A 21,554-nucleotide genomic window follows, 5' to 3' on the forward strand; every position below is an offset into this window, starting at 1 on the left:
TAGCCCTTTGACCTCTACTCATTCCCGTTCTCTCTCTGTCTTTTCTTGTCTCGCTCCAGCTTAAGGAAAAATGCCGCTGGCATTGCAGGAGTTGCAGCTCGCGTCCGCTGCCACGCCCCCGCCCCACTAGAGGTTGAGCCCATTCCATTGGAGGCGGGGCAGCAGCAGGGGCAGCAGCGGCAGCATCATGGCCGCCCAGCCATTGAGCACCAGCAGCGGCACCAGCACAGCGGCAGCATCTGCATCAGCGGCAGCAGCATCGGCGGGAGCAGCGACATCCGCCTCCACATCGACGGCAGCCACTGCCACAGCCACAGCCACAGCCACAGCTTCCGCCACAGCTACCGCCACAGCCACATCCACATCCACATCGACGGCAGCCGCATCCACGGGAGCCACATGGATGCCCCACCCAGTGGATGGCTCCCATCCGGCGAACGGCAGCGTTGAGGGCCCCACAATGCCCGCCGGCTACTTGCCGCTCTACGAGGCGGATGTGGAGGCGGCGGCGGCGGCGGCGGAGGCGGAGGCGGAGGACGCCGGCTACGCGCTGATCGACGACATCAGCGAGTGGCTGTTGGGCTCGGTGGGCGGAGGAGGAGGTGGTCCTGGTGGGGGGGCGGAGAACAGCACGATTATGGCCGCCAACGAGACGCTGGGCTGGCTGGAAGTGCTGAACAGCACGCTGCCGACCAGCAGGAGCAACGCCAGCAGTGCGGAGGAGCCGCTCCAGGAGGCGGACGGCGATGACGAGGGGGAGCTGCGGGGGCGCTATGCACTGCGCAGCTTTGTGGAACAGCAGCTGGGGGGCGGGGGCGGCGGGCGCGGGGGCGGCTGGTGACGGCGGCGGCGATGCGGGCATCGCGCTGATCGACAGCGGCGAAGAGGCCGCACTGGACAACGTGGCGGATGCGGAGACGGACTACGGACTCCTGGGCGGCTTCGGCGATCCGGAGCTGCTGCAGCGCACCGCGACGACGGCGGTGCGCGAAACGCTCGGCAATCGCACGGCGCCCGCCCCCGGCGAAATGGGCGTGACTGGCGTGGCCGGAGTGGCTGGCGGCCTGGGAACGGTGGGGGGCGGAGGAGCGGCCGGAGGAGCGGGCGGAGCGGGTGGATCAGGAGGCAGCACCTTCATGCTGCTGCTCGAAAACTTTAACGATTATTTCCCCAACTATAATGGGAGTACGGTTTCGGGGACTACGACGATGGCGCCGGGCGTGGTGGGCGGCGTGGTGGGCACGGCCAGCGGGAGCGGCAGCGGCCTGCTGCTGGAGCAGAACCTGACCGGCCTGTTCCTCGACGGCTACCGGCAAAACTGTACCAACGAGACGCTCAACCTGACCGACTCCTGCGTCGAGCTGAGAGTGGGTGAGTACGACACTTTGCAAAATAACCGGGTTTTTAGAGTCGTTTGAATAACTTGAATGTAGGTGCATGCAACAACGACCAGTGCAATAACGCCGAGTATTACCTAACATAACAAAATTTAAGTTATGGTTGATTTAATATCACAAAATGTAATGCCTGCAGGCTTTATTGCACTTCCAAAAGTGAAAAAATTATTAATTAATTATTAAAAAAAAAAAAATACTGATTGATTGAATAAAAAATAATAAAATTTGCAGATAAAAAAAATGTACATTTTAAAAGAGGTTGTCTCTGTTTTTGTACCCTCAATTCTTAAATTTTTTCCTTATTGGTACTAGTGGTTGTTGCATTTATTCCCTTAAATAAATCTTATAGATTTCTCTTTGCAAAAAACGGTTTAAAAATTAAAAATAACAAATAGTGAACAATATAACAATATAAACTAGCCATACTCATTATTAAATATTCTGATCTGTGATGTGTTCACAGCTGCAATTAAAAAAATAATATTTTTCATAAAGAAATTCAATTAAGTTTAGATAAAGCCCGTTTTCTCTTTTGTAAAATGTTTAACCAGAATTTTAAAAACGTAAAAGTGCAACTACTACTTTGGGCACGTTCGTTGGCAGATATCACTCATGAATGAATTAAAATAATTTAACGTTTAATCCGAAAGTGTTCTTGGTCTGTGAATCCGTATTTGAGTAGCCATCTCGTTTAAACAAACAGTTGAGCGCGTCTGCAGCCAGACTTTCATTAAGTAGTGCTGAATTTATAAGCCTCCGTGAGGTTTTCGTGAAACAATCCAGTCCAGCAGAATGGACTGCAGATAAGCACAAAAACATGCCGAATGCACTCTGAGTCCGGACTTTAATCTTGCCTTTGCAGTGGACCACAACTACTGGGCGCTCATCCTGATTCTGTTCCCCATCCTGACCCTCTTCGGCAACATCCTGGTCATCCTGTCCGTGTGCCGCGAGCGCTCGCTGCAGACAGTCACGAATTATTTTATAGTCTCGTTGGCCATCGCCGATCTCCTGGTGGCCGTGGTCGTAATGCCGTTTGCTGTCTACTTTCTGGTAAGTAGGCACCCCACTCCCCCATACCCCAATATATGTAATAGTGTGTGGCAAGGTGGCCAATTCGGGGGTGTCAAAATCAAAATGGCCAAATGCAAAATGGCCAGCCATTTCCGTTTAATTTTATCAAGTGTTGGGTCATATAATAAATAAACACGCCCATAAATACCAATCAGGACGGGGGCCTGGCCAAATGCACGAGGACGTGGCTTTTAAGTAAATTGGGGCCATTCAAGCAATAACATTCAATTTTTGGCGATGCCGGCATATAAATCAATGTGTTTCCCAAGCAACTGTTTAGGGGCGGAGAAAGCGAAACCGAGGAGGGAGTTCGAGCAGTGGGAAAGTTGGATAAGAAAGTTACAAAACAAAAAGCACTTGAAAAAAAGGCAAAGAGTGCCAAGTTGCTTAATTGGAAATCATTTAATTTACCAATAAAACGAGATCTTATTTATACTTATTTACATTTAATTTGTTGATTTAGAAAGTATGCATTTTTTACATATAATAAAATGGCAAAAATTAAAAGCTAAATGACAAAGGTTGAGTCCATTTGAAAAAATCCCAGTTGTGGTGATTTATATTCGTGTTTTAAAGGCAGAGTAGTGATAGTAGTAGTAGTCACTTATAACCCAAGAAAGGGCTTTAAAAATTAAGTGATTTATAGTAGTTTCCGTGTCTGTTATTGTCTACAGGATGCCAAAAGTGTAAGTGTGAACTTCGGGTCAGTGAATTTGTATTTAGTTTGATTGAAATTCTGCGACTGTAAGTTGGGCGCCGGAAGACAAACGCCCTTCTTGGACGACTGCCTTTGACTTAAGCCGACGTAGCTGTCATTCCGTATGATTGATTGTGCGATTGACTGACTCACTGCCAACTTTCTAGCCAACTGGCCTCACCCGCTGAGAGTTGACTTCGACCAGGACCATCGAGATGGGAAACCAGCTCACTAACTGACTGACAGATTGACCGACTTGGGCCTCATCCCCTTAACCTATTTCCGGCCCGGACCACTCTGGTGGCTCATCAGCATTCGGATGGCGGACTGCCTCTAAAGACTGGCCTCCTTAATTGGTTGCAAGCCACGCTTGTCACTCCTGCCACATTTAATTGCATGTTTGTTTCATCGCTGGCGAGTTATAGCAAATGTCTATTGCAGTGTTAAAACGGTCGGAAGTTAAACGAAATGAACAGCCGCATAGCACATTCAGTGGCAGCGGGGGCACTTGTCACACAAATGGGAACAAGAAACCGCCTGTTTGTTTACAATTTGAATATTTATTTACGATCTGCCTGCTTGGCCCACTTGATGAAGATTGACTGGCCGGGCGGGGCATTCCCCGGCAAAAACAACGGTTGTGCGGCCAGTGGATGGGTTAAAAAAGTGCAAAAACCTGGGCTCGTCCGGGAGTTGAACCCGGGACCTCTCGCACCCGAAGCGAGAATCATACCCCTAGACCAACGAGCCGCTTGGAAAACGGGCTGTCCAAGGGTGCCCAAGTCCCACATGCCGAATAGAGGGAGACAGGGAGACAGGGAGTCGGAGGGAGACAGGAACACCATCAGATATACCTACGAGATATACTTGGCTGCCAAATCGATGCATTACCCGCAAATCAAAGTCTGTTGACTTTCTAATCACGCACGCCAACTGCGAGTCACGGTTAATTAACTTGTCATTAAGTGCATCATCAGTGCAGGTGTCGGCATTTAATTACCGCCCACCGCCCATTGCCCACCACCCACACACACAAACACGACACGGCCACTGGTCAGAAGCAGTCTGGCATGTCCTTAAAAGCCTTTCGCCAGTGAAATTGATTTGATTTGATTTTCTTTGATTGAAGCTTGCGGTTCGTGCAGAATTGGTTGTGCCGTCTCTTTCTTTCTGGCGAGATCTAGCTGGCGCCGTCTCTCTCTGATTCATGCTGCACAGAGAAAAACTAGATCACCTGGCAGTTTAATCAACGTTATTTTTAAATGTAAGGAAATAGAAAAAGTCACTTTGTTAGTTCAGTTACGGTGCGTACATAACCCTTTCAAAAATGGCATACTTTTTGGCCCAACTTATATCGCTTTTCAAAAACCAACTCACGTGAATTAATTTCCATTATTATAACGCTTAGTTTTTGAAGCAAACACTTATTAAATGCAAAGCTAACACAAGTGAAATATTAAAAGAGTATGTGTTTTAATATACTTTAATAAAGCGTATACATGTATATATATCGCTGCTTAAAGAATAATTGATTTTTTGCTAGCTAGTTTGCAATTTCATTTTCACAGAAATAATTTAAAGTTCCTAAAAGCTATTCGAGCAAATTGAAATTTTGGTAATTATATCCAATCATTTCCTGAACTAATAAACGTAATGGTCAACTCAACTCAATACTGTTATTTTGTTTCCTTTCCTACATACATAGGTTTGAGTATAATTTTAATAAAGGCTTTTCAACAACATTCGAAGATGTGTCACAGTAATTAATCGGTGGCGGTGAAACTAACCACTAAGCATTATTAAATGCAGGTCGTGGCGCCTTTCCAAGGGATGCCACCGCACACAGATTCCCACACACACACACACACACTCTCGCACACACCCAGTGATATACGAATACCCATACACTCGCGCGGACACACATGAAAATTGATTTAGTTAAGAGGATTTGCGTCAACAACAGCACAATAAGTGGGCAGTAACACGGTCCAGTGCGATGTGGAGGAAATGGGAAATGGGAAATGCGAGTGGGTCAATGGAAAACCCGGGGGGTGGTGGGTGCTGGGTGATGTGCTGACACTGGAGATTGGTGGCTGAAGGTAAGGAAGATTGGACGCTCTCGGGGCTCATTGTGTGCGTTGGCATTTGTGCCGGATAGCACTTAACTCATAAAAATGTGCGCAACAAAGGTGAGGTATCCACCGCTCACCGCTCACCGCTGACCCTTCTACCCCGTGCACCACCCACCACCCAACCACCCAACCACCCAATCACACACAACGCACTACCCACCCAAAAACAGAAGCAACAAGAGAGGACGAGATGATGCCAACAATGGAGAATTATTGCTTATGACACAAGCCAGCGGACAAACAAGAAATGTCGGCTGTCCTCGTAGTCCTGTCAGCGGTGGGCGTGGCTGGACACATACACACCGCCCATTGAGCAGCTGGGTGTTGCTGCTGATGTTCCTTGGGCACGGGTACAGGGCTCGTTTTAACTCGCGGCTTAAACAAATATACGTGCATGTGTCTGTGGACCAGTGCTTTTCTATTTTAAGTGGTTGTATATGTCAGTTGAAAGCTTTTGTTGACATTCAAGTGGTCATTGAGAGTGTAAAAGCGTGCACACTGGACTGAATGGGCGGTTGGGTGGTGTGTGGTGGTGTGTGATGGCAAGGGGACACGCTAACTGAAAGAAAATATCACCGGAAATGGTGATCAACTTGGCTTTTTATTTAGTCGTTCCAAAAAAATCCACAAATTTTATCAAGGATGTTCACGCTTACTATTTGAATTTTGTTTAAATAAAACAGTGAAAATCTTATTTTCCAAATATCTGTACTACTTCTTCTTCTTGGTTTATAAAGAAATATAAATAAATTTACAAATTTTTGAACAAAACAAATATTATTGCTTATAGTTTGAAGTTAACCATATTATTATATGGAGTAACTGAAATGTGATGCGAAAAGTGATGGCGTATTTCTCTGTGTGTAGGATCCAAGCAAGTCTGCGAGCTCGCTTCATGTTCGGAGCACTAATCTGATCAGAGCTGTGTTTGCTTTCTGTCTGGGAATGGGAGGATTTCTGCGATTCCTTCTGTAATGTTTTCTTTTTCCGTTCTGCGCTCCCACTGGATGCTCTTCTGCCGTTGTTAATTGCTTTTGTATGCAGCCTGGGCAATGCTTTCACGCTGACTTCTGCAGAAAAGGGCCAGCACGAGCTGGATTAGGGGAATCGGCCAGAGGATAACACAGAGCATCTCGGTGAGCGAATGCAGTAATGCTCTATAAGGCGACTATCATTTTTCCCTCTCAAAATTGCATAACTGACAAATACAGGTTATCCAATGAGCTGAATTCAGCCATCATTACCAAAAATTCTTGGCGAAAATGATAAATACCATCGACAGTAGAGGGCAACAATGAAAGTCAAGAGCACAGCCAATAGGTTCGGTTCTCTTGGCAGCCCCACGTGCAGTTGTGAGTTATTCTGAAAATGTATGCCCCGGCCCACGTAGCGTATGAGCGACGTCAAGTGCTCGGAAAACAGCCTTTGACGGCAATTGTTAATCGTTCAGGTCTGCATTGCGCGTTGCCCGTTGCCCGTTGCCAGTTGCCCTCGTCCCGGCGCATCGCACCCACTTAAGTGGGCCGTAAAGAGGCAGCAGAAATTGCCATAAGTTCATGGCAAAAATAAATAATCTGATTAATGTACCCCCACAATCACAGACTTACGCACACACACTCGGCCACTTGAGTCACTTGAAAGGACCGCAGGACTCGCAGGAAAGTAGCTGGCATCCGGATATGCGGCGACGATGACGGCACTTAATCAGCCTTTGACCCAAAAAAAAACAAACGCTTAGGAGAAAGGGGAAAGGAGATGAAAGGCTGCTCTTCAATGCCCAACGAAAATAACACTCGGCAACAGTGATTTTGGCCTCATAAAGACTACTTTATGCATATCCCAAGATGTTCTATCTAACGATTTTATCGTTTAAAATTGGCTTACCTAGATATCTTTTGAAATGCTTACATTTCCTTCTGTATGCTAATGAAACAGTTTTGCTAACTTTTGTCCCAAATATATAAGTCGTATCGATTGCACCTTCAACATACAAAATTTCTGATATCACATTTTGTGACGAAAAGTATTTTAACTTTTTGCCTACACAGGCATGGTTGCATTCTTTTTATTTGTCATTTGATAATTTTCGGAACTGATTATAATAATTAAAAATTTAATTTAAATTTGAGCCGTATTTAATTTAAATAAATGCATTTAAATCTAATATAAACTTTTTTTAATTCAATGTTTTTTACATTTATTAAATATTTTAATAGAAAGTCAATGAATATATATGCTTTGTATTAAATATTATAATTTAATATATATTTTAGCTGCATATATATTGCTTTTGTATTTAATATAATGATTTAATATTTAATTTAAATATAAATATACAATTTCGAAACCAATAGCCTGATACTTATTTTTACTCTTTCATCATTTTATAAATGTATGCACACGCTCTTGGAGAGCAAATTGAGGATTCTTTTCCTAAAATCGATGAATTTCGTTTTCTGAGTGCCATATAATCAGGGAACTAGCTTTTGAGAAATGAGGAGGACAGAAGACCACCTGCTCTAGTGTTTATTTAACGCAAGAAAAAAGGATTCCCATGCCGCCTTCATATACAGGTTTTAATCAAGTCTGATAACTATGATTACCTGATTTTCAGCTTTGATCAGTCTACATCTGCACGTGTAAGCCGGGCACTCTTAGCCAATTTTGATTTTGCTATCCCGTTTAATCGTATTTTGTGCATGACCACAAACAAGAGTTTAGGCAGTGACCTTTTTGGAAAAGCCCAGTGCCAGACTTGCTTGTGGCGCTTCTATTATGCATGCTATTAATACTTGGATCGAACGGAACTTGGCTTTGAATTTGTTCTCGCAATTTTGCGAAGCGTGCAGCAGGTGGAGGCAACATTTATGACTCCGACAACAGCAAAATAAAACTGCAAACAAGCTTGTTGTGGGCGTGGTCCTGTTCCTGTTCCTGCCCACCTGCCCACCTGCCCACCTGCCAACATGGCAACCTGGTCACCCAGGGCCAGAAAACTGCCAAACTACACAAAAACTGTTTCCATGTGGCAGGCAATAAAACGAGTTTTCCGCAAACTTCTGCCAGGCCAGGAAAAAGGGGAGAGGCGAAATGAGGTGGATGGCGGGGAATGGAAGGTGGGCGTGGCAGTCCGGATGAGGCGCCCACCTGAGTGGGTGAGCGTAAAGTTTTTTAATTTTAATAGCCATTTAAAAGGTTGCAGGCAAATGCTTGGCCCGGCTTAAGTGCCGCTCATCGTAGGAGGTGACGTTGGGTCCATTCGGTTCATTACTGGCCCCTTTCCCTTCCCCTCCGCATCCGCATCCGGATCCGCATCCGCATTCGCACTTGGCCCTCTCATTTGGGCCGCTGCCAAGACTGGAAAGCCTCTACCCTGAACGGCAAATAGAAAATAGAAAATAGAAAATAGTGAGTGGTCGGCGGTGATGCTGCCAAAGTGCCTGCAAGTGGCTAAGCAAACAAGCTGCAGCAAAAGCTGGCAGAAAACACCCGAAAAGCGAGTTGGACTTGGGATGCAGCGCCACCGAGACGGACGGATTGTGCAAAATATCGAGGGAAGTATCGCACTCAATATAGCGATTCGAGCAGCCAACAATGGGCTCTTCGTTCCATTTCATTTAGCTTTAGCTTCACTTAAATTCAAATCGGGAGTAAACAAAAATAAACTTTATAATAAATATTTGGGAAATAGAATTAGAAGTGCTCATATCTACGACAATTCCGCCTAAGCCTTAAATTACTTTATGTACGTTAAAATTATCTTTATATTTATTTTATAATCAAGACAATCACTTAAACTATTTCAACTCACAATAAATTTTATTAAACTTAAATGTTGAGATACCGTCTATCCGACATTTAGGTGTATTGGCTTAAAATTTTAAATGCTAGCTCAGTCTTTTCATGGATGTTTTTGAATGAAGATTGTGCGATTTGAATGACGTTTAAAACACAATATTAAAACTTAAAAGCAAGTTATAGAAAACCCCATTCTTTGCCTTACAAAACAGGAGTTCCTATGCAGAAATGAAATTGGTTTTTTATTTTATTTAATGTTAGAATTGTTTACAAAATTAGAATTGAAAGTACTGTTTTAAAAATGTAGTTGCTGGGGCAGGGCATGTATAATAGGGCATTTAATAATATAAATGTTTTATTAAATGTATGTGAGTTCGGATGTTGTGGTATATTTTGTTGTACAACTTTGTTTTCGTTATTTATTTGTAGTTGGCAAGCCATAGAACTTACGATATTTTATTTAAAATGCACTTTAAGTCAAAAAAGTGACTTGCCTAAACTTAGGAACCTTATTTAGGAACTTCTTTAAACAATTCGAATTAAGGAGAAAGGAATATCGAAAAGAGTGTCTGCCATCCCTAGTTGGTCTGTAGTCTGGCTGTTTATGCGATGCCTGCAGTGACCCCCAGTCAACCTCCTTTGGCTGCCGAAACAATTTGTTGACTAAGCCAACTTGAATGCGCCCGAAAGCGGGCAACGCTTTGTCCGCAGTACTCTGCTGCTGTCTTTGTGTGTGTGCGTGTGTGTGTATGCGTGTGTGTGTGGTGGTTAGTGTGCACTGTTAGTGTATGTATGTGTGTGCTTATAAATCCTTGTCAGGCAGCGAACCGCACTGAACCGCAGGCCGCACATCAATTCAAATAAATAATCTAACAGCATGAAATCGGCCGAGGGCAGGAATTTTTCAGCTGCTCAGGCGGTTGGTTCATTGCAAGTTCGAGTATGAGTGGATCAACGGTTGAGTGGGTGGTGGTTGGTCCCTCGACCCAAACCCTTGCTAAATGATTGCTCTATAAAAATATGGCCTGCAATCTTTACTCCACTTTCACTTCCGTTGAACGCCCGACACCCGGCACCCGAACTTGCCCTTTTCCCGTCGCCGGTTCCCGGCGGCTACCATCTCCGGCACGCATGCGAGTTAAAGCGCGCACTTCCGACCGGATTCCAGACCACGGACCGCAGATTTCGGTTTCTGGTCGCATTTTCCGCCAGCACCAGCAGCCCCAGCAGTCCCTTTCAGCCAGCGCAGCTTGAATAATTAACACAGATTTTGATTTGGCCAAAACCCCTCAATCCCAACTCCCATTCCAATCCCTAAAAAAGCCAAGATTCAATCAGCGAACGGAACACGGCTCCCGGTTGTCTTCGCTGGCAAGCAAAAGTATTTCGTTACCATTTCCATGCAGATGGCCATATAAATATCCAATATCCAAGGCGAAAATATGTCGCCAAGGGGCTGGAAAAAGTCATCTTAAAACAGAATTTCCCTCGACGCTAATGACAGCTAATTTGTTGCGACAACAACGAAGGGCAGGCACACAGCTGCCAAGAATTCGAGGAAATCTCGAACGTACACATGTGTATCCGGTTATTCAGACTAATATATATACGTGTGAGCCATATATAACATGTACTGTACAAATATGCACCAACATGGCCTTCGGGGGCGAGTCCGAGGCTATTAAAAATGGCGCAGAAAAACGCTAAAATTGTTACGACAGTAACAACGACAACGACAACGAAGATGACAACAGCCGGATGGAAAGAGACGGCAGGCACAGGGAGTGAGCAAGAGGGAGTGAAGTGTACCCAGGCAGACAATAAACTTAATAAATAAGTCAATTAATTGCCCCAAGCTCCTCATAGGGCCAAAAGACCCGGGACAGAAGCAACAGCATCAAGTGCCAGGCACTTGGCTAAAAGCCGGTGCACTCAGAAAAATAAGTGAAAGGTTATGTATGTATTGTATTTAAATACAGGTTAGATTTTTTAAGAACTAACATTTTTTTTTTAGTTTTATATTATATACAAATATATATTGAATTTAAACACTTTAAATGAGAGTATTTGATTTAAGAAGGATAATTTACTGTATGCCATCTACTTTATTCAAGTCCGTTAACTACTTGATTTAAGTTCCCTCAAGTGTGAGAGTGCTTTAAATGTGAAGTACCATTTCTTACCAAGGAGCTATTATACTTTAGCAGCTCGAGTTTTTCTCTGTGTACCATCCACATTCCCCAGTGTAAACGTTTGCGTCTATGTGTGTGTGTCTATTACGGCAGCCAGTTCAATTAACATTGTCTGCCTGCGTGTCGTAAGAAAATGTGCGCGAAACTCGTTTAATAGTCACCAGCTCCTTGGCTTTGACACTGCCGAGGTTACGGTAACTTTATTACCATCGCTGCAAAATTATCTATGGTTGCTGCACTTCACTGAGAGAAACACATAAAGCAAAAGAATTTGTAGTATTACGATTTGGGCCAGAAAACAATGTCAAAATCACATCAAAAGCATCAAGTATCGCTAAGGACGGATTATGGTTAAGAATACTTATTTAAAACTTCTGGTCTTGTTTTTACAAAGTGCCTTGAATGTACCAAAAACTTTTTTTTGCCACCTTTATTACTATTAAAATCAACCATTTTATTTAACCAACTAGGCAGAGAAGCTGATTTTGATATCAAAGTAGATTATAGTCATTGCTATAATTATATAATGTTATCTGATGGCTTAAACTAAAAGTTTTTTTTGCTCGCCTTTGGTATGTTATATGATTAAGTTCATTTGCATATTTCCCTTTGTTATGTTTTCTTAGCATAACATATTTACATTTATCATATTTTAAACTTTTGTAAAAGTGAGATAAACGTATTAAATTCAGTGGGATTAGATAAACAGTGAATAGGATTTAAATATATAAATTAATATTTAATATTTTATATTTTGATTTAATATCTAAAGATATAAAGTAATAGGTTTAAGCAGGGAGATGATGTTTTGTGGGTCTCCCAAGTATTGCAAGTTAAAGTTTGTTATTTCCAAGCTTATGGCCCAAATGGCAAAGCATCGTAGTTTTAAAATGCAGCCAAAGTGGGTGGGGTTTCCAGACTTTTCGATGCATTTTGCGGATGCTGTGGCCCATGGATCCTGGCATTCCTGTGCGACCAGTGCACCTTATGTATGGGAAATATTGAAGCGGAAGCGACAGCCAGCCGTTAGTGCAGCATTTGGCAACATAAACAAATTATTTGATGACTTTTACGCGCTTCGCCTTCCACATGGCGCCCGAATCCAGCCCCGCCCCTCGTCCCCCCCGTCCCCACATCCTGCACCCTCTCAAGGTCCTTGACGTCTTGTTCTGCGGTTGGTGTCGCCTTCTTTTCGGGGATTTTTGCTGGGTTGCATGGCCGGCCACTAAGTAAACTTTAATGGCGGCCATAAAATAGGCAAAAAGGGGCACGCCCACACACCCACAAAACCGCACACCAACACACACACGCATCGTTGTATATTATGCGAGTGGCATAAAACCAAAGACCAAGAATAAGGAGCAGCAGGATCAGCGAGTGGAATGGGCAATCCTTAGCAGCATATTTTGCAGCTGCTGTGACATTTTTATGCTAAGCAGTCGCCAAATTATGAAAATTCGTAAAAAGCCAAATGTTATGGCATCCTGCCAGACAGAGATAGATGCGCCCCACACACACACACACACACACATACACATACAGATACAGAGGCAGAGAGAGAGAGGGAGAGATAAAGAGAGACAGAGAGATTGGGACCCATAAAGGAAGCCTTGCCAATTTGAGCCGCTGGTTTTGGCCAGCTTTTCCTCTGGTTTATCGCTTTGCAACTAAACTCGTTGGCGCTGACTCGTTTATCATCTCGTAGGCCACAACAACAACATCTTCTTCCGACAGCCACGAGAAAAGCCTGTTGGCCTCTCAGGATGGATGGAAATATATCTCGATTAGTGGGAAAATAGTTGCCAGTACCTGGTTGCCAATTGACTCGCAACTTAAACCAAACCAGCTTTAGTCTTAAAATTTTCACCAGGGAACTACTTTCTTGTTGAGTTGTTGATTCAAAATGAGATAACTATTTTATAGAAGCAGCATATAACAGAGAAAAGCAGGTGACATAAATGTAAAATAAATACCTTCCGTTTATAGGACACTTTTCCATTATCTTGTCACCTGTCATACTAACCAATTAACAAAATATGACTTAAAACCTTTGATACTGTTTTAACTTTTAAAGGAAATGGAAAACTGTTAATAATTTCTCAAAATTCACTTTTCAATATTCTGTAGTAAGTTATTTATTAACAGCTTATTACAACAAGCCAAATTCGTCGGTTTTCTGCACTTTGTATTGGAAAATAAATTATAAATGCATTTTTTTACCTGTTATATTTTTAAACTACACATATAAAAGTATTCTTATGAATCAATATTTTTTAAAAATATTTCACAAATAAATGTTCAAAGGTTGTAATTTTTACTAAACATTTCTCGCGGCTTTTCAACTTTTATAAATGGAAATGTCTGATTATTTCAGATGAACAGTTTTAATTTGTTTAAATTGGACAATGACATCTTATGGAAATATAAAAAAATTCAGCGGAAAATCGAATTAGCATCAAATTAAGATCTTGTAGTTTTATAGAATAATAACAGTTGCAAGAGTTCATAGGGTATATACGTCTAATTCTGCTAACAATCTACATCGCGCCTGAGGTATTAGGTACGAATGCATGCACACTTTGGTGGATTACAGAATGAAGAAAAATTTAAGACTGTCATTAAATTCGAGAGAAGTTTTAGGTCAGAGCTTCGACACTTGAACTGCGTAGATCCCGAATCAAACTAAAAAGTTGGGAGTTGTGTGAGTGGAGATTCATCTGAGGCTCTAATGAGACGATAATGGAGCTGTCCAACCGAACTCGGCCTTAGCCTTAGCCAATTGGCAGTGGGAGATGGATTCGGATCAAATGGCGAACCCAAATCAGGGAAAACTTTCCCACTTGGCTTGACACTTAACTTGGGGGTCATTGGCAACTATTCCCTGTACCACATAATGTGCACAATTTGTTACGCATGCTCTGCTTGCCACGCCCACCTCGGCCACGCCCCATCCTTCTCGTCCTTCACCGCCAGCACCACCTGCCGCCCACTCTGCGGTTGTCCAGTGAAGTATCAAAAATCTGTTTGAAGTTGAATTCGCCAGGGCAAACAAAAAATGTTGGCAAGAAGCAGAGCTGTCAGGAGCGAACCCTCAGTCCCCAGTTTTCCGACCCCTTCCAATTTGCAAAGGAGAGAAGGGTTGTCAGGTTCTGGGCGTTTTATTTGGGAATTTTCTGTGTCTACTTTCGGTTTTATAATTAATTTTAAAAAGCTTTTAATGGCTGGCACGCGTTCCCCCAACGAAACCGACCCTCATCCTTTGAAGCAGCGTAGGAACCCTCCAGCTGGAAGTCCGCTTCGCAGGCGGAGAGGGCAAGTCAAGTGCTCCTAATTGACTTGCCAATGGCAAAGGACACCGCCTAATCGGCCCACCACTTGTCGAGCCCACCAAAATATCCTCCAAATCTTTCGAAAGCCCGATATTTCTGTGTCCCAAAATCTCCCTCATCTACCACTTATCAACGCAGAGTTGGAGGCACTTTTCGCCATAAAAAGTTTATATATAGGCATTTGCAGGAAAAAGTAAGACAATCCCCAAAAACTAAACGTTGAGGTTTACTGGAAAAAGATGGTGCAAAGAGGCCAATCAGATATGCAGACTTTTGTGTTATTCTAAAGTTTTGCCAATCACTGTTTTTGTCCCGCTCATGTATTTTTGTTTATCTCTAAGGATATACTGAATGGACTTAGATCCTTTTTTTAAAGCTATCCAAAACAGAAGTAACTCGCACTTATTTGTAATGTCAAAGTTCTTAGAATGTCGCGTTCAAAGCGCTGGAATTGCGCATATGTTCTCAATCAAAATCTTGCCTTTTTCTAAACAAACTACTATTTCCCAGACTTGCCTTTCTTTTTTAACGCTTTATAGTTAAATTAATTTCTTTTAATGGTTCTAAGGCAGGAAGCTCTGTAAAAAGGTAAAAAAAAAAAAACGGAAATCTCCAATATGCTAAGATATAAATAAAATATAATGTTTACACATAATATATTTCGGATAAGCTTAAAAGTTGACTCTGAAAACTCAAGTTTTTGCCTTTGGGTCTAGCAATTAGGGATTTTTGGGGGCTCTTCCTATTATACACAAAGCCGTAGAATATCAAAATGTTGCTTATATTTTTAGAAGAGAAATAAAAAGAATATATTTATAGACTTGCCGGAGCGCTTTTAGTCGCAACGGCTAAACGACACTTTCATGTTGTCCCTGGCTACCTGACCACCTGACTACCCGACTACCTGGCTACCTGGCTACGTGTCGCCCACGTATTTGGAGTTGCGCTCCGGGAAGTTTTTGCCACTCTGCTGCCGCTGATCCAATGAACAATTTCGGGGCCACTTTCAATTCACTAACAATTTAAGTGACGCCCGGGGCCGTGAAACTTTTAATAGCCAAAACGAGGGACGCGGAGCGAGTGGGCTGGATGAACATGAACCGGAGGACCTGCAACGCGGGACACGTGCTACAGGGCCCGGGGTCTTTAATGGGTCCCGGGCTCTGGGTCCCAAAGTCTTGAGTTCCGAGTGCCGAGTCCTGCGAAGATGCAGAGCACACACGCACATGGTGCTGGGTGGGGAGTGGGGGGCAAGGTCAAGGCTCCTGCGACTGCTACAAAGTAATTCGTTTCCGCTTCCGCTTCATTACTCGCGCCGCCTCGTCTCGCACTCCCAAAAGCACTCAGAGAAAAGAGGCGGTGGTTGTGGCAACGGAGGCGGCAGGGCAAATAAAACACAGCGAGGCAGAGCGAAATAAAATGAATCGACACTGGTAAATAAAATGCGCAATTGACAGGCATAAAGGAAATGGCGGCGCCACATACACACACACAAACACACACACACACACACCAACACACACACAGCTAGCTGCAAGGACACCGAGGATACTGACGCACTCGCTCTTCACCTGCCAGCTGCCAGCTGCCAACTGCCAAATGCTTATAAGCAAATACAAACAGGCAAATATCCACAGTGAATCTCGGTGGCGGCTATTTGGGGAAGGGGGGGCGTGGCTGGCGTAATGGCTGCTAATTAACGCGTCCTTTGCCGTCGACTTGTTGAGTGCACCGGACTCTTTGGTAGCCACTCCGTCCGACTGCAGAGCTTATCCGTTTCCTAAGCCCTTCACTTTCAGCATTCTGACCAGTGCTCCTTTTAATTAAAAACCGCATTTGTCGGCGGTACACGACCTTCTGCTTCTACTATCGCAAAAATAATTGGCCACTGTGTAATGTATTTTGCTGGCGACTTCAAGGGCCACTACCATTGATCCAACTCGGTTCAGTTTTTGGTAGCTATCAAGTTCAAACTTTAGTTCTAAGCCAAATCAAAATTAGCTTTTTTTGGTTTTAAATTTCAAATTAATTGCAGCACAGAATACACCAAATTCAAAAAGCTAATATGAGCCAAATCAAAATTACCTATTTTATTGTAGAAATTATGCTTTCCAAACTATTTCATTCACAAGCAGTTGCCTACATAAGTTTTTAATTTAACTAGAAGAGCTACACAAAGAAAAAATTGAAAAACTAAAATTTGTGACTCCAAAATTTGTAATTTTAATTAGACAATTTAAATACTTTCCTTAGAAGGTCATGTGGAATTTAAGAAATTTTCGAATGCAAAGTTTTTGGTTTGCCATTACGTGCCGCATGTCAACCCTTTTTAACTCTTTTCGGAATTTACCTGTCAAGGGGAAAGACTTATATAGAAAGTATTTCAGAAAACTTTGCACTTTGTCATAATGGGGTGTGTGATTGACCCCATAGCTGCACCATATTCCCTTAGGTACGTCTCTTTTGCTCAAAAAGCATTCTCATGTAAAGTTTATGACCTGTTTTGCGTCTTCTTGTAGTTGTTAACTACTGGAGGTGTTAACTCGTAATGGCGCTCTGGCTTAAGCAGTTGCGCTTATTTACAAGTTTACAAGCAACAGTTTTTAAACATTTTTGGTAAGGCGTCATGAAATGTTACATTTCGGCTAAGTAACATTCTCACATCGGTTTTGTCTGACGAACTTTTTACTAAACTCAGAGCGTGGAAGCGATTCCCAGTCGATTTTAAGTCAGCTTTTGGCCAAGCATTTCAACCAAATCAACACCCACAAGTCTCCTCATGTGCGAGTGTTTTACCCTGATTTGTACAAATAGCAACTATACTTTCCTCAATAAGGGGTCTCCCCGTTTGCAATCCAATGAAAATGAGGCTAAGCCAAAAAGTGTATAGTCGTACACTCGGAAAAATTGTACTCAAACTTAGAAATTTGAGTTGATATTAAACGTGTACTTTTTATTTCTGGACTTTTAATACTTTAGAATGTAACCAATAATTTAAAACGGATAAATAGCCTGTTTAATTTTTAAAATTTTTAATTTTTACTTTTTACAATAAACAAATTGATCTGTCTCAAAAAAGGTTAAGTTTCATTACATAATTAAGGTATTTTGTTGATTTGAAGGTGCAAAATATGGTTTTTCGGGTGTACCAGGCCACACTCACAAATCGATGCAGTGGGTGTGTGGGTATCCTTTGCCTTCTCTACGTATCAGCGTGCAAACTATTAAACCAGAAGCTCAATTATCAAAATTCTCTGTGTGTTTGTTGGTTTGCTTGCTTGCTTGTTTGTTTGTTTGTTTGTTTGTTTGTTTGTTTGCCCGCCTTTGTCGGCGTGAGCTCGCCGTGCGTATGTGGGTGGGTGTCCCTGTCTCCTATTCCTTTTCCTTTCCCTTTTCCTTTCCCTTTGGCTCTCCCCTTTCTCGTTTCCATTGTCCTGGTCCATTTGTGTGGATGCGAGGGAGACAGGGAGAGCATCTGAAAGCTTTTCCCTTTGGATTGCTGTGTGTGCGCTCGCCTTTGACTGTGCAAATAGATAAATTTATTTATTTTATGCCCTGCTGCAGGAACCGCACACAAACAACAGGCGGCAGAGACGGCGATAGCATAGAAATTTCTATTTCTTTCTGTTTCTGCTCTAAAATAAACCAGAAGCCAGAAAAGAAATGAAAAGAATAGAAAAGAAAAGAAAAGAAAATAAAATAAAGAAAAGAAAAGAAAAGAAAATAAAAGTAAAGGACGAAGGTGCGGAGGCGGAGGCGGAGGACAGCCAGCTGCCGGCAGACAACTGACTTTAAATGCCTTTATGCTCGCAAAATACATAAATTGAACATTTTCGAGCAGCCAGAGAGACACTTTCGCTGAATTGGAAATCGCTTCCACAATGCCCGAACGGAATAGACTTTGGGCGGGGCCCGGGGGGCGGAAAAATGGGTTTGGAAAAATATTAAAAAATTCAATGAAGCCCGCAGCTGAGGGAACGTCGAAGAAGGAATATAAAGAAACCAATTCCAAGCAAACTTTCTAAGATTAAGCCATAAATAATTCGACAAATGTTACATTTGGTTAGAAAAGCACCCATTTAGTATCGATATTAAATGGACAGACAATGTGCGTGAACTGATGAACGAAGACAGACATTTCACATTTCGCGAGTACTCCGATTGGAGTGTACAGCTGGACAAGCTTAAATAATTAGCAGCTGCCAAGGTTACAAGTCCTTAAATAAAGAAAAATCAAAACTTCGATTCGAAAATTGGGTCAAGCGAAAGGAATAGTGTATTAAATTTCATGAAAAATACTGTTATCAACTAGAAAACCGTTTATATTGTTGGGACCGATATTGTATATAAAAAGGATCCAGACATGGGGATAAACAAAAACATTAGTCAAAGATGGCAGGAGCAGAGTCTGTATGCTTATGTGTGTATACACTTAGGGTCAATACCTAAGAATACATTATAAATTATAGTTTAGCTGCCGGCGAGCAAGACATGGGCACACGCCTCGTATACGCAATGTGCCAGACAATGGACTCCAGCAGGAAGCCAAAGAAAAGCAGTAAAAAATGTCATAGCTCCGAAAGTTTAGTGTGTGTGGTATGTGTGAGTGTGTGTGCGTGAGTGTGTGTGTGTGTGAGTGTGTGTGTGTGTGTGTGTGTGTGTGTGAGGGCAAAAGATGAGCATTCGTGCGTGTGTCTTTATATCCAAAAGTTTTTGCCACTTTCTTTAGCCAAGCTCAACTTTTGTTATGCTCGCTTAGCTCCTCGAATAGAGACTCCTTCTGAATCGGCGACTGCACGACTACTTTAGTACATTTCTATGCTGCTTTCACTTGACTTTCACTCTCGTGTGGCTGCGTGTGTACAAATATTTTACACTCCTTGCAGGGGATGAGCCCCAGTTCAAGTTTCAGTTTGTTTGTCTAATTTAGGACCAAACCGATTGGAGAAGAGAAACAAGAAAATCAATGACTTGAGGTCGAATGCAAGATATTCGATACCCTGTCTTTTATTTTTAAATACGGCTAGTAGGGTTTATTCAATGGTATGTATGTGTAACATGTAACGTTTTCATATAAAGCTAGAGATGTTGTGGCCTAGCAAAGTTTATCGATGGATATTAGATTGGATTTGGCTGTGGTTTGGTTTGCCGGTTTCATACTTTTCCACAAATACATCATACCCTTTCACTGGACACAGGGAGTGCACACGTGCAGCCATGTCAGGTTCGTATCAACCCGCACCCAAGTCCAAACACATCCAGCCAACTGAACCACTCGGCCTTTCTTATGTGCTTTGTGTGCTACAAATTGTTTGGCCTGGGAAATTCCTGACGTTTTTGTTAAGGCTTTTATGGAGTCTGCCTGGGGCTGCCTGCGACGTCCATGAAGAGATAGAGTCTAAAACTAATTTGTAGCAGCAGGCCGGCAAATGGGAAAATATTGTTATTAATATTCGACAAAGGAAGGGCATTCCGAGGGAGCTCTCCCACAGTCGATTAAGTGCCGAATAAATGAAGTGTGCTCTCCTTTCGGTTTTGCCCATTTCCCATTTCCCATTACCGATTTACCCATAGCCATTTTCCATTTTCCATTCGCAGGTAAATGGAGTCTGGGCCCTGCCTGATGTCGTTTGTGATTTTTATATAGCCATGGATGTGATATGCTCTACTTCATCGATATTCAACTTAGTTGCCATCTCCATAGACAGGTGAGTTTTCTCCGACCCATCCCGCATCCGGTGGCCCCAACTACTTACTTCCTTCATTACCGCAGATACATCGCTGTGACACAGCCAATAAAGTACGCCAAGCACAAAAATAGCCGCCGCGTTTGCCTTACGATACTGCTGGTGTGGGCCATTTCGGCAGCCATCGGCTCGCCGATAGTTCTGGGCCTCAACAACACGCCCAACCGCGAGCCGGATGTGTGCGCCTTCTACAACGCCGACTTCATACTCTACTCCTCGCTGAGCAGCTTCTACATACCCTGCATCATCATGGTGTTTCTCTACTGGAACATTTTCAAGGTGAGTGGCGCACGAGAGCAATAGTGGCTAAATATGCAAAAATTGGGTAAAAGTTAACAAATGATACAAAATTGAACAGTGAATATAAATATATGACTATTGAGCTCAAAATTTTATGATTAATATTTAAATTAGATATTAAATCATAATATTGTATACAATGCATGCTAATATATTATTGTTAATGTGCAAAATATTCGATTTTTATTTAAAGTCATTTTATTTATGTTTAATACATATATTCAAATTCAAATTAAATTTTCAGATATTAAAAGCCATTCTCAAAAAAGAGTCAAATGAAGAATTAAAGAAAATTGTTATATTTTCATGTATAAAAAACTAAAAATATTTAAAAGAAAGACAAAATATTTGGATTTACTACGTTTATTTTAACAGTTTAATCATTACCAAGATATCCTTTACAAATCGCGAATTTAGGTTCATCTGCAGGCATCGATTATAAAAAGGAGGCGATATAAATGACTTTTTCAAAGGCTTTATGTCCAGGAAAATAACACTGAGCAACTGCAATTGTAATTTCCGATTTTGAAAGTACTCACAAAAACGTATTAAGGCCCATTTCTGCTTTAACTCGCATTTGTATATGGATGGAATGAAGTAAAATCGCTTTATGTTCACGTTATCATGCTATTGATTTAGCTATTGAAAAAGTGTTCTTAAAGCATTCAAAATGTCGTGAACTACATAGTGTTTTTTGAGATTTTAAAACCCTTACTGTTAAACTTTTTTTTCATCTTTTATCTTATTTGCATATGTACAATCGAGTGGTTAAAACAAAACACATTTTTACTCTCACCCTTAAATGTATTTAGATTTCAATAAATTCGAAAAACCCAAACATTTTATTTAAGTTTTAGGCCAAGTTCTATGGGTTCAAGGATTTCGTAC

General features: G+C 42.3%; 2 protein-coding genes and 1 non-coding gene across 3 annotated transcripts in view; 2 read left to right on the forward strand and 1 right to left on the reverse strand.

Moving 5' to 3' along the window:
• LOC128264541 (dopamine D2-like receptor) overlaps positions 1-841 on the forward strand; it is a 39,009-nt gene extending 38,168 nt beyond the window's left edge. The window contains exon 3 of the mRNA XM_053000073.1: positions 60-841. Coding sequence (XP_052856033.1) covers positions 188-841 — 654 coding nt within the window. The 5' untranslated portion in view covers positions 60-187. The remainder of the gene's footprint in view (positions 1-59) is intronic.
• Positions 842-965: 124 nt separating this feature from the next.
• LOC128264539 (dopamine D2-like receptor) overlaps positions 966-21,554 on the forward strand; it is a 28,292-nt gene continuing 7,703 nt past the window's right edge. The window contains exons 1-4 of the mRNA XM_053000070.1: positions 966-1,371; positions 2,260-2,450; positions 20,218-20,327; positions 20,393-20,645. Coding sequence (XP_052856030.1) covers positions 1,029-1,371; positions 2,260-2,450; positions 20,218-20,327; positions 20,393-20,645 — 897 coding nt within the window. The 5' untranslated portion in view covers positions 966-1,028. The remainder of the gene's footprint in view (positions 1,372-2,259; positions 2,451-20,217; positions 20,328-20,392; positions 20,646-21,554) is intronic.
• Positions 3,847-3,918, reverse strand: Trnap-cgg (transfer RNA proline (anticodon CGG)). Its single transcript has one exon. It is a non-coding gene; the product is annotated as a tRNA-Pro (tRNA).

The sequence above is a fragment of the Drosophila gunungcola genome, unplaced genomic scaffold, assembly GCF_025200985.1.
Source record: "Drosophila gunungcola strain Sukarami unplaced genomic scaffold, Dgunungcola_SK_2 000072F, whole genome shotgun sequence".
Lineage (NCBI taxonomy): Eukaryota > Metazoa > Arthropoda > Insecta > Diptera > Drosophilidae > Drosophila > Drosophila gunungcola.